Raw genomic sequence first — 18,850 nt, 5'->3', positions numbered from 1 at the left:
GTGAAGGTGTGGCAAGATGGCAGTGTGTCCTCAGAAGAACTACCAGAGTCACAAAGGGCACGAGCCCATCTCACCACCTTGACTGATGCTCTTCTGCACTGCACAGAGGAAATGGGGTGGCTGTAGCTCAGGTGGTAGAGCAGGTCACCTACTAACTGGAAGGTTGGTGGTTTGATCCTAGTCTGCTTCAGTCTGCATGCCAAATCCCATGTTGCTCTCCGGTGCATTCAGGAGAGTATGAATGTATGTGAATGTTAGATAGAAAGCACTTAGAAAAAGCATAGAAAAAGGTGCTAAAGCAAATAAGTGAACGTATAAGTTGTGTAAAGCACTTTGAGTGCTCAGAGTGCTTCATGACATTCATACCAACAAACAGACGCAAGCACATCTTCTATCTAGACGCATATGAGAAGTATTACTTATTTCTTCAACATGGTGAAGCAGAGCAACAACAAGAATTCTGGTAAGTCCTTATAGAGAATTTGACGCATAAAAAGCAACAAGAAAATGTTGTTTTGTTTTGTTTTATTGAAGTTGATTTTACTAAATGAAATGGCTATACAAATTAAATTTCCCATTTTAGAAGAATTTGGGGGTTTTTTTTCTCTTTGTGTGTGTTGGGGGAAAGATTTTCTAAACGGTTCATTAAGAAATATTTTATGGCTGTGGCACCACTGGAGATAAGAGAGGGAGAACAGAAAGTTTATGTTTCACAGCAAATGAGCTGCTGGTTACTGATGAAGAGCATACACAATAACTGTGTGAGTCACACCTGCAAGATACGTTTTTGAAGCTGCTTAGCAAACAAAGCTGACTGCAACTCTCTGACAAATAGATGAGGCAACTTGGAGAGTTCACTTTAAGCTTAAGTTTATTAAGCATGGATCAAACTTCATGTACTTCTCAAAAGTGAGTTTTAGCTTTTTATTCCTTCATTTCACCAACTATTTTAGTTACATTAACATTGTTTATAGTATATTTATTAATACACAGATTAAATATCAAGAAAATAATTTTTAATAAGATTATTTTGTTAAATGTTTATTTTCTGCTAGTTTAAATCTCGGTTTGGTTCAGATTGACATTTAAGTTTAAGGAAAGCTAAGGCCAATATTACAAACACAACATCCCTAAAAAGAAATTAAAAGTTAACTTGCTTAATTCCAAATAAAACAAAATATACACCCTACAAAAATAACCTACCGAATCACCACATAAACAGGAGAAAATTAGGGATAACAAATTAAAGGCAGCTCTACCCTACAAAGACAGTCTAAACAAAGTCACGTGAGGCTAAAAATACAACTCAAAGGCATTTAAGCCTCCAAAACCCAATGAGTGAGTATGAGCAGTCAAAATGGCCAGAAGTACAGCTTCCCAGGCATACAGGGCTTTGCTGATTGACTTGATTTAGGCAGCAGCACCCAATCAGGACGGAGGCAGCGAAGCCTAGACAAGACACAAGGCATTACTTCACAAACAAACAACGGTTACATAAACAACATGTTTATGAACACACCTTGCAAGAGCTAAAATGTAGCCTAAAAATACTAGCAGTAGGCTAAACCTGTGTCAAAAACACAAAAGAAGATAGTTGTAGCCTCTTCAAGCACTCCCATTGTGAAGAAGGACAATCATGAAAAGGCAGTTCTTCCTTAAAAAAATAAATTGAAATGGCAGCAAAACAAAATCATGGCCATAAAAATGGCCGTAAAAATGCCCCGCACAATGAATGTGTCTCCGGCCAGCCATCCATGTGGTAATTAATAAAAAGCAGGCCAGCATTAAACCTAATGTGTAGCCACAGTGACAGTGAGGAAGATTCAATAGACATAGATCAGCAAAGGTGCAGATCGCCTGCACTCCAACTACGATGCACTCCAAAGAATCGCTTATGTCCGCACGCATTAGTCTTAGTTCATATCCCGACTCCACTGGGCCAGTAGGGTTATGGCTCTCCAGGGACCAGAGAAAGATTACTGTGCTCACTCTCTCGCACTGAATCCATTCACTGGAATTACCACATCGACTCAGCTGCACTTGCACATGCAGTACAGAATACGAACACACACACACACACACACACACACACACACACACACACACACACTTAGTGAAATTTCTTACCATTTAGAAGTATCAGATGTGGTCATTTGTCTTCAGTGAGAAGGACAAGAACACAGGCTACAGAAGAAAAACAAAACACATCAGAGTCAGTCCACATGGCTGATGTGCACAACACACTGCTTATGTAATCTGTTACCTTATGATCTCCCATACAGACATTAGGACCCATTGTGTTGTAAACGACACTCTTCTCACCATCGTCTCTCTGAAAAGAAGAATGAACTTGAAGATCATTTATATGTAAACATAACCAACAGATTCTTCTTAAATCATGTTAAGTTAAATGTTGAGTATCGCATTTGTCTGGGCTGGATTATGTTCATAGTGGATTTACATCACATTACATATTAAAGGTTATACAGTATGTGTGCACGAATGTAAAACTGTGCTCAAGTGTTAAATACTTTTTTTAAATTGGCAGTGTGTGAGCAAAGTGTCATGTAGCAGGGCTCTAGACTAACTTTTTGCCACGGTTGCACTGGTCCACCTAAGACACTTAAGGTGCACCAGCACAAAATTTAGGTGCACCCAAAGCACAAAAAAGTGCTTGTGCTTAAAGTGCTTCACTGAGCTGAAATTTAAATTTAAAACATCTAAAGATAAATTCAATAAAAGAAAATCTAAATTAAAAGTGCCTCATGAAAAAAATAATTAATACATCATGTGCTAGGACTGACAAAATTATCAATGAAACATGCTCTGTTTGGAAGCACCCTGCCCCCTCCCCTTTCGAAGAGTTGTGTGTGAGACTTCAGCACAGCAGCAAGCAGATGCACCGAGGGCTCTCACACTCACTTTTCACCTATATGTGCATGATAGAATTTAGAAAAAACATCAGTGCAATAAGTCTATATCATGATGTCTGGTGCTATTGTCTTTGTTGGTTTGTTTTTATTTTGTTTTATTTTCTAAGCTGGTTATTAGATGCTGCTCCAGCCAGCCAGAGAATCCCCCGCTGCTCCGCCCCTCTCCTCCCTGTGTGGCAAGCAGCAGGTGCACCTCGCAAAAAGAGGGCGCCCTTACTCCCAGCAAATGGGCAATAGAAAACTGACTGGTGCCTATGCAATCACAAAAATGTGCTGGCATGATGTTGGGGCAGCATGGGTGCAAGAAACTTTTTCTGGCCAATGCCCACCATGCTGCTCTGGGCGATGGCCCATATCGCCCGTATCAAAAACTGCCACTGCACCACAGTAAATAGTGCATGCAGCTTGACTGTATCTTAGCCAGGGAAACTGTTTAAGCCACTCTCTTCAAACTGTATACACCTTCCCTCTTTTACTTTCAGCGGGCTCTGGCTTGGAGTCTATCATATGTGGCTCATTATCTTATGCTGTCTCCGAACCAGTGTTAAACATAAACTGAGAGGTTGATGGTATGTCAGAGCACTGGCTATGAATTTCAGACGGATCAAGCCTTAACTTAACGAAAAAGTTATCAATCATTCTTTTCATCTTTTCTCATTACCCACAGCTACATCCACTTCTATAGGGCCTAGGCTTCACACCCTTCTCTATTCGCCTGCACTTTCAAAAGTACTAACACGTAGGCCTATAGGAATATCTGGACCACGGCCAATCAGAGAGGTCCTGCCCTTGACTATCTCTGATTGGTTTAGACCAGGATATGGGCGTAATGTGTGTCTGTTATTGACATGGAGAGTTTTTCAAAGTTGCAGAGATTTTTTTTTTTTTACTCGAACAGCTGGTCGCACTGGTTCGACCTACAATTTTTTTTAATCACACCATTGAGAAATTAGGTTGCATGTGCAAGCAAATTAGTGGCACTCTAGAGCACTGTGTAGTATGAACAAAATTATATCCTCCCTGACTTCCTCTGTGTCCTCTAACACCCTGTGTGCAGATTTCTTTGTAAAAGTCTTAAGACTACCCAACATTTTTTTTAGAAACGAGCCCACTAACTTCAACTAATGACCATCTCCCAACACAACACAGATTCACAAACAAGACAAGGAAAAAAAAGTATGTGAAGCTCGTTCATTGTCTAATGACTTGTGATTGACAATTTGTTAGCCAATGAGCATGCAGTTTTAAACTACAAATAATTCTCAAATTCAAAACGGTATGACCGTTACATGGGGAAACCTTTTGAATACAAGCGCGCTGATCCACACAGGTGTGCACACGGGTGTTCACTGTTCATAGACATAAACTACACCTTTATTGGCTGCTATTTCCAAGCACATTGTGAGCTGTCGGTCCTGCTTGCTACACAACAATATTCAATATTTAGTATTTACTGCTGTTTACACTTAACCAGATTAACGTGATGGTGTTGTGTTTAGTATGTTGCTCTGGTTTTTTGTGTGCTTGTTTTCTCTTCTTTTTCTCTCAACAGGTGATCCAGGAGATTTTTTTCTCTTCTTTCTCTTTTTAAGTGCCCTTTCTCACTGTCCCTCTTCCCTTCTGTTTTTCTTTTCCTTCATCTTTCTTTCTCCCTTTCCTATCCCTCAGTCACGTCTGTCCCGTCTGTAACAACTGAAAATAAAATAAAATAAATAATAACAACAAAGGTTGATCAAATGGACCAATACGGCAAAGCCGTGATGATCCATTTGGCAAAGTAAATCCATTGGGTATCCTTGTTGGTCTTCAGGGAACAATTCTGACGGCTAAAGAACCAAATGGGAAGTCTTTTTGCAACCACAGCTATCACCATCTGGTGGCTATCAGGTAGAATGCAGGTTTAAGGCACTTCCACACTTGACTCGTGTTAGCAACACTGGTTAATGTTCACTAACATTAGCTTTCCTGCAAACATAGGCAGCAAGCCCCATATTTCAGCAAAACACTATTCCAAATAGATTGTTTTAGCTAATTTATTTAAACCCCTAGAGCTGCTCTGGCTGATAAATTAACCCATCACTATCAGCAAAGGTTTACAAACTAACCAGAGTCAGAGTCATGCAGCATAGTTGGTTAACCTTAAAATATTGCTAACTAATGCTACTGCTAAAACACATTGACTGGAAATGTTGGCTAGCTTGTCAAAGTGCTTCCTTAACACGTCATGCTAACTCACATATTATATCAAATTGTGTTCATGTTTGTCATCAAGAAATGATGTGATTGTGCAAAGACTCACCCTGTGGATTAAATCTTGGGCTGTATGTGACATAAGGATGCGATCACACCAGGCAGGACAGCGAGTGTTCATGTACTGGGTTGGTTTAGCATGCTCTTCACTGTATGGGTAGCTGAGCACAAGACAAGAGGGGAACAAATTCTTAAAGCATGAAAAGTAAATGGCAGAAATTTGCAGCAAGTGGCAGAGTTACAGACCTTGGTGGAAACTTGATGTCCTCTTCCCTAATAACATCATGGAAGGCTGCAACTTCTTTGTCATACTTCAAAAGCTGAGGGACAGAAGCCATTACGGTTACAAATGACTACAAACGTCAGCACATGAAAAACAAGCATGATGTGAGCGAGTGCAGATTTAACATGGGGGATAATTTGGGTTACTGCTACTAATGTTTCTCCCTTTTTGTGTTTACTGCGCTGTCATTTCTATGAAGTATTCCTGCTCAGACTTCTTCAGTCTGAGAACTGAGACTGAAGAAGTCACTTGGATGAGTGACGAAATGTTTCTCCCACAAAACGCTACGTCCAGATGAACAGAATCAACTTTTGGAGATTTACTCTCCTGGATGATTGAGAATGCATCAAGACATTCCTGCTGATGGAATCTAATGTAAAATCTGTGAAGAGAGGTCAAACTAAGGCTATGTCCACACTAATGCGTTTTCGTTTAAAAATGCATTGTTTTCTCTCCGTTTTGGCCTCCCGTCCACACTGAGATGGCGTTTTCCCCAAGGAAAAACGCAGTGTTTTGAAAACCCTCTCGAAAACGCATACATTTTAAAACGTAGCTGTCCCGTTGCAGTGTGGACACTCGAAAACACAGACTTTCTAAAACGATGATGCATTTTAGTCATGTGATGCAGTCAGTGACCAATTAAACAAAGATAGCGGAGGGCATTATACAGCAGTTGTTTGATTGCACTCAATTTTGACAGCCCTAAAAAAGATTAATATCAGTTTGTACATGCTCCAGATAGCTTTTCTTCAAATTCTTTAATTCTCACTCGCTTTTGCCCATGTGCAGGACTGGAACATAAGCATTTTCGGCCATTTCAATGTGGACGCACAGCTCTGTGAACTCTGTGAAATCGACTGAAGAGTGTGGAGGGTTTTCAGACGAAAACACTGTTTTCAAATCTATCCGGGCTAGTGTGGATGTAGCCTAAGTTTCCCCTGAGTTTCTCAGTAGTGCAACTGATGATATCTTTATGGGTGAAAGGTGAGATTGTGTTCTTACTGCTCTGCCATTGTCCTCTCTGAAAACCGCCTGGTGCAGGTAGGCGAAAAGCTTCTCCTCAATTCGAAGCAGAACCTAGAGGTGAAAAGGAGGCAGAGAAAGTAACTTTTGAAGCAGATAATTCTGGCTTTTCTTTCTTTTTTGAAACGAGATTCTCTCGTTTCAATCACCTGGTGGTCGTTATCCTTTTCTTCATATATGATTCTCTGCACTTCGTTACTGCTGTCCTTCTTCACCGTCTGCACATCGGCAGCAGTGGACAAATCCTGGTCAAAAAACACAAACGAGAGGGTTTATGTCAAAATTACAGACTGGTACACGATTGCAACACTTGAACTTTGGGAAAAATGAATGCTGTTGAATACCTGGACCAGGCTAAATGTATCCAGACGGAAGTTCAAATCTCCAAACACAAAGAAAGGCAGCACGGTTTGCCGATTGTCTGATGCTCTGGAAAAAAAAAAAAATACCTTAAGCCATAACACAGGGTTTTAATTCTTAATCCCAATGTACTTTGTATGTGTGGAAATTCTCATACATGTTTCTGTTGATTCTGTTAAAATGCTAATTCACTGGATAAGAGGAGCTACATGATAGCAGATTTTGAATATTATGTTTTCATACAGTAGTGTGCAGCTGCTAGTCTCACCTGCTGATGACATATCTGAGAGCGTTATTGCGGTTGGCTGAGTAAATGGAAGGACTGGAGTTGCAGGCAATGAGGTTAGAGGCATCATGGAACAGGTGGACATTTACCAGGTCTAGACCTCTGTGAAAACAACCCCGACACACACAGGCAAAAGGTGAGTTGTGGCAGATGGAGGGGAAAAAAACGGGAAACAATCTGATAACTCCAACCTTGACAACAGGCACCATTCACTGGAAACACAGACTGATGCAGCAGCACTGTGAGATTTATCAAAGTTCATTGTAGGAATATCTAATTTACAATTTAGGGTTTTGAAAACATCTTTGCTAATGAAATTAAAACCCTGCCCACCATCCTATAACATGCTGAGTCTAAGCTCACAACAGAGCACCACATTACATTATTTATATACTGTGAGTTTAACCAGTGAAGTAAAGAGGAGAATTGTATTTTCCAAAAACGTCACCAAACAGCCACACATGAAAGTGTGTTCAACCCTGCTGGTGCATCACGGTGAAGGTTTGTTACGTACTGGTTGTGTATAATCCAGCGGGCCCTCATGAAGCCCTTTCTGGACCACTTTCTGGAGTGAGTCACTAAACAGCAGTGAGCTGTGTCTTTAAAGGGCTAAATTGATAATTATTGATTCTTGCACATAATTTGTCTCATCACCCTGTCAGAGCAGGCAGACGGCCCCCCGAAAGCCCCAGTAGACTCATTTGTCCCAACATCTCCTTTGGCCCATGTTTGCCCCTCCCGACAGGCATACCCAGATGCACAGTCATGCATACATACTCACATCAGGACAGAAACTCTTTGGGAGTTTTTGTTTCTCCACGGTGGTGACCCTGTCCAGAGAGCCCATATACCTGTTCTTCCCCAACACTGGTATAAAATCCTCAACTGTGAGAGGCAGAGCCAAGTAGGTGACATGTAAAAGAGTGAGAAAACATGCAAACAGCAATCAATAAACTGGTGTTAACCTCATGAGAGGGGCATGATGAGCAAATCTATAAGCGGGCCATTAGACTGTGTTCGGCGTGCAACAATTGTTTCAAGCTGCTTCGTGACCGAGCTTCGTGGTGTCTTCGGGATGGTTTTGGTCCTTCCATAAGCTTTTCTGAGGAGCTTTTTAGTGCCTAACGTGACTGGACTATGCAACAACAAAACAGCAGCTCCACTTTAAATTTGAGTTCTTTGTAAATAGGAGTAGTAGCCTTGTAACTGTCAGCACAGTTTGCCAGAGAAATGTCTAACGATTAAGCACTGACAAGGATTTTGCAACAGCCAGTGTTGGGGAGGAATACATGTACCGGCATAACATATTTAAAATACAAAATATGAGTAACTGTATTCCATTACAGTTACCATTTAAAAAGGTGATATTCAGAATACAGTTACTTTGTTGAAATAAATGGATTACATTTTCCTGTTTCTCTATTTTTGGTAATTCCATGATGATGGAAACCCAAACAAAACAGGCATTAAGAGGCTCTAATGCCTGTGTCTCAATCTCGCGGCCCATGTCACCTCTACTTGCGGCCCGCATAATGAGGAAGATTTTTTAAAAAAATATTATTATTTAAAAAAATTATTATTCAAAACATTATTTAACAGGAAGGCAATAGGCAGAGTGTTACAGGCATAGCCCTAAAGAATGTAGCCCTACTGTTACTAATTTTATATCAAGATCTAAAAGTCTAGTTGGTATTGGTATGGCGAGTAACCTTCAGTAATAGAAATAAATCACACAGCAATAGTGAATTGATGTAGTTGTAAAAAGCATGATAATATATTAAGTAATCCAAAGTATTCAGAATATACGTTACTCAATGAGAATAACGTTATTCTCATTGAGTAACGGAAGTGGAATACATTTTAAAAGTAACCTTCCCAACACTGGCAACAGCAGAACCGACTGCACCAAAGGCGGGTTGATTTTTATCAAAGCATTGCATGGAGTAATAACCATTGGTGCAGTGGTGGGTTTTCTGTTTGGAAAAGAAGCACAACATGATGAATGATGAAATAAAAAATGTATGTGAGCGTTGTGGTGTTTTACCATGAAAGTCATACTGTTGTATATTGTTCAGTGTCTTGTGGATGAAGTACATGTTCCCCAAAGCCTGTGGATAGAAAAGATATAGCAGTTACACTCAGTTTCAGGTAAACCACTTAAAAAAAATCATAGTAAAACTGGACTTGTAATCGTTCTGCAGAGGCTTTTGGTTTCATTGATCCTCTTCAAAGAAAGCAAGAACATTTGGTATGCTTTTAGTTTGAATGCGTGACACAGTGCATTGTTACTCTCCGAAAACACAAACTTTAAATAATAGTCTTTCCTGGGGCCGGTGCCCCAGGAGGGGCGGGAGGGGCTGTGCTGACACCTACTGCTTTCTGGCAGGAAGCACCATGCCACTTCTGTGTTTTAAATGCACTTTAGAACATTACACATCAACATGACATATGAGCGGGCTGAGTAAGGTGTGGGGTCTTCACACCCCCATTCTCTGTACACGATCGGGGCAGGGGGTTGGGAGGAGTTGGCAGTCTGGTCGGGGTCTGGGACGCTGGGCCATCCCTGTGGCTGCCAGGCCGAGGGCAGTCCGTCCCTCCACCCCAGGGAAAAGGGTAACATCTCCTGGCTCTGGGGGCTCATTGCCCCCCTGGGGGCGGTGGTACCTGTACCTCGGAGTGTAGAGTATGTTTGGGAAGTGTGAAAGGGTGTATAGTGTTCATTTCTGTTTGTCTCCACGTTGCACGAGTGCTGAGTATTTGTATTTATGTGCATGAGGGTGGGAATGTATGCTTGTGTCTGTGTGTGCCGGTTTGTCTATGTCAAACTGATGCCCTCAGCTCTCAGAACCTTTGGTGGTTCTCAGTGTCCGGGGCTGGGCGCTCAGGTATGTACCCCGCATACTCCCGCTGGCTGCTTGGTGAGGCCTGGTGCCCCTGGCCCGGTCGGACCCTATCTGGGGGGTGGGGTTCCCTAGGACTGGGGCTCGATCTGCTCTGGCATGACTGTCTGCCGGCATGGCCTGCGGGCTCATCGCCGCAGCCACCTGTGGCATCTGCACCGTGGCTGCAGGTGACCCCACATCTGGTGCTCTCCTCAGCTCTTTCTGGGAATGTGGTGCACTTGCCTCTCCAGTGGTCCTCTTTGGGCTTTCGCACTCTGGAGGGCCTCTGGATGTCTGGGGCCTGGGTCTTCTCCATGGCTGCTTCATGCTCTGGGGGGCAGGGCTATGGCTTCCCACACCCTCTAGCACAGCGGTCCCCAACCTTTTTTGCGCCACGGACCGGTTTATGCCCGACAATATTTTCACGGACCGGCCTTTAAGGTGTCGCAGATAAATACAACAAAATAAAACTAGTATCGGTACCGAAAAAAAGAAGATTTATTCATAACACACGTGAAAAGACCCAGGAAAACCGAGTTAACGATAAAAACGATAACAAAATAATGCTGAAAACCAATAAAAACCCTGAAAACTATACATTTCACACCTGAGCCTCAACTCTCACGGCCAGTACCAAACGACTCACGGACCGGTACCGGTCCGAGGCCCGGGGTTTGGGGACCGCTGCTCTAGCAGATTGTTACATGGAGAAACCTTTTGAACTCAAGCGCACTCATGCACACAGGTGTACACACGGGTGCTCACACACACAAACTATATCTTCCTTGTATGCTATCTTAAAGCATATTTTGCGCTGTTGGCCTTGCGTGCTGCTCAATAACATTCAATATTTAGTATTTACTGTTACTTATACATATCTAGTTGTTGCTTTGATCTCTATATTGTGTTGTTCTCTTGTTTGTTTTCTTTTTTCTTGTTTTAACAGGTGATCCAACGGATTCTCTCAGTGTCTTCTCTTACTGTCCCCCCGTTCCCCTGTTTTTCTTGGCTGGCCTTAAGACAACAATTCTGATTGCTAAAGTGACAAATGGCACAGGCAAATAACAACAACAACAACAATAATAATACTAAAATATTTCCAAAAGGACCCTGAAGTGTGCGTTTCTGTTTCTCAGACACGCACACTTCAGTACCCAATCATCCCTGACGTGGGGCTGACAATTTTAAATGTACTAACTCCCTGCTCCTCTTATCTGATTAATCGTGCAATGTAAAATCAATGAAGACAGAAAATTAAAACCATTTAAAAGGTATGAACAGCTTGTGCCCCAGCACACCTGGTACCGGGGGCAAAGGAGGAAGAGTTTCATTGGCTGCAACACAAGGTTGTTGTGCAAGGATGTGTTGTGCCAAGGCAGGTATCCCCGACAGAGTTTGCTTCCCTTGCTGTTACGGCCCTGGGACTTGGAGGGAGTGAGACTGCCTTTTTGTGTTCATGCAAATCCATGTGTGCCATGACTTGTGTGTGATTGGTTACTGGGAGACCCGTGCCAACCCTCTCTTATGCAGAATGAAGTGTGCCAGACCACACGGACGATTGGCTGCCCGGGGATCCCGTGATGCTCCAAGAGGCAATCAGTGGCTGATCGTGCCCACCTGTGGCTACAAAAGGCTGGAGGTCCTTCACTCAGTGGCTGCTGCTTAGGACTGAACATGCAGTTTGCCCTTCGTGCCTCCCTCTTCAATCTTTGTTGAACTTGTTCATATTGCTGAACTTTGTCAAACCTTGGTGCATGCTTGAACTTAGCCTGATTAGAGTTTTAAGCTGCTAGCTGGCTGTGAGTAGAACTTTGTGATGCTGGCTTGCCTTAGTTAACCCTTAGCTTTTACTCTTGACTGTTCTTTCTTTATGTAATAATTGTTTGCCCAGTGATCTGTTGAACAGCCCTGTCGGTTTTCTGTTTAAAGTTTGTAATTAAAACCTTTTTCTTTACTCAGTTTTGTGTTGGGGGTTTGTGTATATTACTCCTCCCCTGATGCCTAGCAGAGGGGGTCGTAACACTTGCATGGGGAGTACGTGCTGGGCAGGGAGAGTGGATCCATTTGACTCCACCTCCATTACAACCAACTAGACGTGGAAGTGGTGATGTTTTACTTTTGTGAAAGTGAAAGATGGATGTCGTTACATTACCGTTCAGTTTATGGGTTACAATAGAAGGTGAACACACTAATCCACTATCTCTGAAACGTGATTCTGTACTGTTCCCTGGTAATAAGGTCCGGTCAGAGACGGGGAATTATGTCACAGTGCTGAAGAACTTTATTTAAAACTGGCCCACATCGAACACACACTCTAGCTGGTAAGGATGTGGTTCTTAAATTAGTACAATAACATAAACATCTCTTTCACTGGTTCAGCATCTCTCACATTAAGTACTACAGAGAACACCATTTAAGCGTGGACAGAAACAGACACCATGAAAAGATTATCATAAAGACATGACAAGATGGCTCATAGCCAATTTAGATTAAATCAACACCACCCTCTAGTGGACACAATTGCTCAATCAAATGCCGCTATGTTTACACAGGGGTTATTAGCACGAACAGGTTCGTATGTTAGCACAGTAACTGCATCAGGTAAAACCTTTTCTGAACAATTACTCTCCACAACAACAGAAAACAACTTAGAAATACCTTGTGAAGCCAGGCTACTATCTACTTTACTTCTACAGCATAGCTGTCACACAGGCAGTAGTAATGGGTGTCTACATGGGTAAATTAACTGCAACAGAAATAAAAATAGTGACTTACTGGTTTTATGAACGCACACTTATTAACATCAGCCCAAAGTATTGTTTATTTCTGTGCCTCTTTTCTGATCGCACGTTAAAAGAAATGCATGCGCAAATGTTGCATTTTGAGAAGAAAGTTATTTTGCGCGAAGAAAAGTTTAATTTGAGTGGACAAAATTTATTTCTGCGTGCAAGAAATGTATTTCAGTGTTTGCTATTATTTGCTATTACCGCACACACAATAACAGCCCCTCTCGCTCAGTTGTTGGCATTTGCTCTTGCACAGACCTCTGCTGTGTGCTGACAGATACCTGCGGACCTGCCCTAGGTCTTCGTGCTCACATCTCTGCTTCGTGCGCGCTCAACTCTCTATAAAGTGGTCCCTCGTTTATCGCGGGAGTTATGTTCCAAAAAACCCCGCGATAGATGAAATCCTCGAAGTAGCCAACTTTATTTTTTACAGTTATTATAGATGTTTTAAGGCTGTAAAAACCCGGACTACACACTTTATGCATTTTTCTCAGACAGGCATGAACAGTTTCACACTTTTCTCTCTTGTTTAAACACTCTCAAAGTTCAAACCTTCGTAGAAAAATAAGACCAGTATCACAGAATGAAACCAAACGTACCCGCAGGTGCCTTTGACGACGGTGCAAAACGTTTCGTCGACATTGTGGTGTTTGTTGGGGAGAAAACGTACAAACATATAGTACAGCATTTCAGAGTCACACCGGTAACGATCGAATATTTATATAAATTGGACAACTGAATGCATTCTCATTCTGTACTATAAAGGAGACAGAAGGCACGAGATTGATTGACAATGGTCTACAGCCAATCAGGACCGCGATGCCGCGAAAGGTGAACCGCGAGGGACCACTGTACACCGTTATAAGTGTGCCACAAAACCTGCCAATCACAGACTTCGATGCAAAAATTCTGATTGGCTGTTACGGTCTCCAATCAGCTCGCTACCTACTGCATTCGGAAACGCGGTCCAGAATGTAGCTAAATCCATTTTCGGTGACTAGATTCTGTCTTCTGCCTTTTTTAATCTAGACTTAAATGTATTGACTTTGTCCTGTCTCTACTCTCACCTGGCCACTGAGTATCCCCTTTTTTGACTTCACACAGCTTCAATCTGCAGATGCAGCCATTGACCCCTACTGTCAAATGTTCAGTGTGAGGGTATCACCTGGGAGGAGTGTGGGTTAATACTTAAAAAAACAAAAACAAAAAACACTACTGTGCAAAAGTCTTGAGTTGCTTTTCCTTTCTTTCTCTTTTGCTAGATAAGTGGGAAAGTCATTCCAAAAACATTAATGTAAAAATAATGTAATGTAATACCTGAGTCACTAAGCACATTTTTTGTTTCACTGTGTCACGTCACTCTCAGAAACATCTGATTTTCCCCAGCAGAATGCATTGACTGCATCCAGTTAACACACAGCAACTGCTCTGTATGAGACGTTTTTGTGTTTCTTACCGTGAAGCTATCTCCTCTGAACTGGTTGTCCACATAAATGCAAGACCTGTCAAAGTCTTTCATTTCTTCGCTGGACTCGAGGGTCCTGGTAACAGCAGAGCAAAAAAGTATGATCACTGCAATGGAGGTTTCTTTCTATACAGATCTAACAATCTAAGAGTCTTCTGACTGTAACTAAACAGCCATCAATTAATGTTATGTTTTTAAATAAAGATGTAATGACTTGACTGGTTTTCGCTTCTCAAATGACATATAACTGTAGATGGTTTTCATTTTTTTGACACATTATAACAAACTGTTTCATTGACAACAACGAATCAATGGAAATGGCAAAATGCATTATAATCAGCATATTAATCCTACCAGAAGAAGTCTTCTGCATGGCCCATGTTTGTCTTGTAGTCCTTTCCTCCCACCTCCTGGAAGTGCAGGGCAATGAAGTGTGGCTTGTAGCTCTGGATAGTCTGTTATAAAGCAAAGCAAAAAGTCTCAGTGCAACGTACATGCTTACACTAAAGAGCACTGAGCGGTGTAGAAGGTCAATAATGATGATCGTCTCCAGGGAAGCCTTTTAATTTGTAATGTCAGATACAAGAAATTTTGCGTTTGCAATGCAGCCCAAGTTAAATAGAGCAGGAGCAGCTCAAACGTACTAAAATACCCCAAATTATACTTAAAAAAGAGAGGTTCAGTTATCTTAAGCAGTTAAGGTATAAAAAAGGTAATCACATATCATTCCTGTTAATAAATAAAAACAGCAACATTGTAGTTAGCTTTGCTTACTGGTTATTTGATAAAATAAAGGCAATCATCCTGCCTTTTTATCCTCACTAGTAAAGAACACCATTTATACAAAAAGAGGCCACTTTCTCTCAATTTTAAAGTGGAATGTTTTCTTGTATGTTGAAGTATGTCCACATCTTAAATATTTGACCTTTCAGCTTGTCTCGATTGGTCTTTTTAAAAAGCATATGCTTTAATGGTGTTTGAATGCAGATATGCTATCAGTAATTACAACTGTATAATAGAACAGTGGCCTGAACCAACACAGGTTTCGCTTCCTAGAAGTGGCCATACTCTCCACAAAACAAAACAAAACAAAACAGAAATATCACATTCTGAAAACTGTAATATTATTATTGCAACATGCAGAGGCTCAAGCTTACCTTGTACAGGTGTTTTAACCATTCACTTTGAATTTCACCGACCTATGAAATGCAAAAATAAACAAACATATATAATTTGGGCTCAGATCAACACATTTTTTCAGTACATCTGGAAATTAGATTTTTTTTTCATAGATTATTTATTTGTAGGTGTCAAAAATGGACAATATTTACTTTCCCGTTTTAATCTATGATAACGTGATGTCCCAATTTAAATTTCACAGATCGTGAGGCTAAAGGCAGCAGAGGTTCACCAATTTGCAGTGAAGAAAAAGAAACTCATAACACTGACAACACAATAGATATTTAATTCATGTTTTTTCCTTTTAAATGCTATTTTCTCCCTCACTTGCACAGATATAATCATATATCACTGCTATTGCAATGTCTCAATTATCACAGAGTCACAGTGCCATGATAGCAGTATTATTGTGGACAATGTATTTTGATATCACAATTTATTTACATTGCTCCATGATTTCCATGCCCACTTATTAATACATTTTAAAGTTATAAAATCTTGCTTTATATCATAACTACACCAAATTAAAAGGTTAGCCAATCTTCAACTATTTAAAATGTTCAAAGCTAAAGGACTAAAAATATTGCAGTCATGGTAAAATAAATAATACCCTCTCTCAGTTTTAAGCTTTTACTTACTAGGACATAATAAAAATAGTTTATTTTGCCCCTAGCAGGTTCAAAAATTATTAAATACCGTCCCACATAAACAACTGCACATTACATATTACACTGTGGAATTATTTATTTAACAAAAACTAAAGCAAAATGCAGATCTAGTGTGTGGTAAACTAATCTGATGTCTTGTAGGAGTATGTTTAGCAGGAGTAACTTAGGAGTAATCATTATCTATATGACTTTATCACTCTCTCAAATCAATGTGGAGCTGCTTTGCTTGGGGTCATTGCCCTGCAGCACGACACAATCTGGGCTGTCAGACAGATGGCCTTATATTTGAGTGTATAATACTTTTGCATACAGTAGAGTTCATGGCTCAATCACTGCAAGGTCCCCACGACCTCTGGCTGCTGTGCTGTGCTTGACGGCTTGTATGAGGTCTTTGCTGATACGCTGTGTTTGGTTATTGTCAAATGTGATACTGTGGATTATGGTGAAACATCTTCATCTTGGTCTGGTCTTTCTTAAGGACATTGGTTGAGAAATCTTGTGATTTGATGAGATGTAAATTTGCAAACCAAAGCTGTGCTGCCAAGTTAAATTAAATAAAATTAAATACAGATAAGAGGCTTGTTATATACTTATGTGGTATGTGTATTTTGAATTTTTTGCCATGGTGCCAGGTCTCTCTTGAAAATGAGATTTTTAATCTCAATGAGATTTTTTACCTGGATAAATAAAGGACTAATAATAATAATAAAAAAAAACCCTGGTTATAGTGTGAATCGGTTGATAAAATAGTGCAAGTTACAGCGCTGATGTAAACATCTATGATTGTTGGGAGCAGTTCTGATTGTACAGTCTGACAGCTGCAGGGAGGAAGGACCTACGGAAACGCTCCTTCATGCATCGAGGATGCAGCAGTCTGTCACTGAAGGAGCTCTGCAGTTCAGCAACATTTACATGCATGGGGTGGGAGACTCTGTCTATCAGAGGTGTTATTTTGGCCAAAATACTGTCATGAGTTGTAACATTTAACATTCTAACTGAGACTTGTAGAATCTGATGTGTAATTTCATTGCATTTCATTTCAAGATCATGGCTGGTGTCTTTCTGTCTTTGTTAACATATGCTAGAAAAACTTCTTTTTCATAAAGGTGCTCACACTTGCTGATGATCAGTTAATCACGCCCACTTAATTAGCAGCACCTGGCAGCTACTTACCTGGTATGGAAGCAATATGGGTGTACTTAATTTTAGATACACTGTTTTTACATTTTCCCATATAATAATAACATGTTGTTTTACATGTTATAACTGAGTACATTAAACCTTAGAACTGAAAGAGAATGCATTTTCTTTTTCACAAGACTATATCTGTGTGTGTGGGTTCGGTTAGAAGGAATTAATTTATTTTATAAAATAATTATAAATTCTAAAATTATAATTATGAATATATATATATATAATATTAATATGTGTTTCTGTGTTTTCATGCTTGTATGTAAAGGCAGGTGTGTGTGTGTGTGTGTGTGTGTGTGTGTGTGTGTGTGTGTGTGTGTGTGTGTGTGTGTGTGTGCAGCTGTATCTGATAGGTCGGGTGACAGGCACCTTCGGGCCTGACAGGTGTGGCCCTGTCACGTGGCTGGCCACACCTGAAGATATTGCCACGCACCTGCAGCTGATCAGCCTTGTCAGGGGAGCTATTTAAGAGTGTGATTGAGCTCTCACCGACGCTGGATCGTTGCGTGAGACTCCAAGTCAATTTTCCTAGTGAGCCACAGTTAGTGAGTGTATGCTTTCTGTAGTTGAGTGTCCTGACAGCTGCCTCTGTTACTTCCCCCAGAAGGAGCGTGGGAAAACAAGAAGACAGCGAGCACGGGGTGTGAGGACACACGGGAGCAGAGAACACGGAGCACCACACCCTCATGACCATCACTTGAACAGTACTGCACTGCAGAATGTAGTGTGTGGAAGAGAGACAGACCATCATAACATTCTAAACCTACAGAAAAATTACAAAGAAAGTCAAGGTGTCAGTGAGTAAAGTTTCCTTCACCGTCAAAAGGCACTCAGAAACAAACTCTAACAGGAAGAGGTCTGGCAGATCAAAAGCCACAGCTTAATCAGAGGATGTTTCTGAGAGTTACCAGCTTGCATGATAGGCGGTTCACAGGACAACAGCTTCAAGCGCAGCCTAATAGCGGTCGTAGTAAGAAAGTCTTAGTTTCAACTGTGAATAGAAGACTTCGAGTTGAAGGTTTGACTGGAAGAGTTGCAGCAAGAAAGGCATTGCTAAGATTTCAGAATAAGACAATGAGAAGACTTTTTCAGGATTCTAAACTTTTTCCTCAGAATTCTGGAAAAACAAACAAAAAGACGTCCAGTGGCCTTAATCCTCTTCCGTGCAATGGAGCCCATTTAATGTTAAAAAACCCCAGCATTCCTCATACCCTATACCCTGCCTTATTTATGCATGAGCCTATTAGAGTTTTTACATAATCCTGTGACTATACCATCATTATAGTGTGACTTTAATTGTGATGCCATTTTACTTACATTATTAAAGAGTGAGCCGACGTTTGCAGTGACAAGAAGCACATTCGTGACTGTTTCCATGTTAACAACGCAAGCAGTTTCAAGGAAACTTCGTAGTAGCAGCAGCAGCGTCACCACTGACGTTCATGCAGGCCTGCGATACGAAACTCTGCAGGAGCTTATCAAGGTGTGTGTCTGAGAAAGAGAGAGCTTTATAAGCAGCCAGGACTGGGCATCTGCTGCTGACA

At 41.0% G+C, this 18,850-nt stretch overlaps 1 protein-coding gene across 1 annotated transcript; it reads right to left on the bottom strand.

Annotated features, from left to right (window-relative positions):
* Positions 1-954: 954 nt before the first annotated feature.
* On the bottom strand, positions 955-18,683 carry inpp5l (inositol polyphosphate-5-phosphatase L). Its single transcript, XM_087849028.1, has 16 exons — positions 18,624-18,683; positions 15,426-15,467; positions 14,623-14,723; positions 14,260-14,344; positions 9,180-9,243; positions 7,909-8,020; positions 7,650-7,700; positions 7,118-7,237; positions 6,834-6,918; positions 6,639-6,734; positions 6,469-6,543; positions 5,430-5,503; positions 5,233-5,344; positions 2,264-2,332; positions 2,128-2,184; positions 955-1,449 (listed from the first exon to the last, which is right to left on the bottom strand). The coding sequence occupies exons 1-15, from the start codon at positions 18,681-18,683 to the stop codon at positions 2,140-2,142; spliced, it is 1,191 nt and encodes a 396-aa protein (XP_087705154.1). The 3' UTR covers positions 955-1,449; positions 2,128-2,139.
* Between the last annotated feature and the right edge of the window lie 167 nt (positions 18,684-18,850).

This window comes from Neolamprologus brichardi, chromosome 12 (genome assembly GCF_056152115.1).
Source record: "Neolamprologus brichardi isolate AB-2024 chromosome 12, ASM5615211v1, whole genome shotgun sequence".
NCBI lineage: Eukaryota > Metazoa > Chordata > Actinopteri > Cichliformes > Cichlidae > Neolamprologus > Neolamprologus brichardi.
The sequence above is the reverse complement of the archived record's forward strand: the minus strand, read 5'-3'. Positions and strand labels throughout refer to the sequence as shown.

Excerpts from the sequence above, each read along its gene's own strand:
- inpp5l (XM_087849028.1), bottom strand. The coding sequence starts at position 18,683 with ATGGAAACAGTCACGAATGTGCTTCTTGTCACTGCAAACGTCGGCTCA. Across the intron at positions 5,504-6,468 it reads GAGAGGACAATGGCAGAGCA|CTTTTGAAGTATGACAAAGA; the intron begins GTAAGAACACAA and ends TCTGTCCCTCAG. Across the intron at positions 5,345-5,429 it reads GACATCAAGTTTCCACCAAG|CTACCCATACAGTGAAGAGC; the intron begins GTCTGTAACTCT and ends TCTTGTGCTCAG.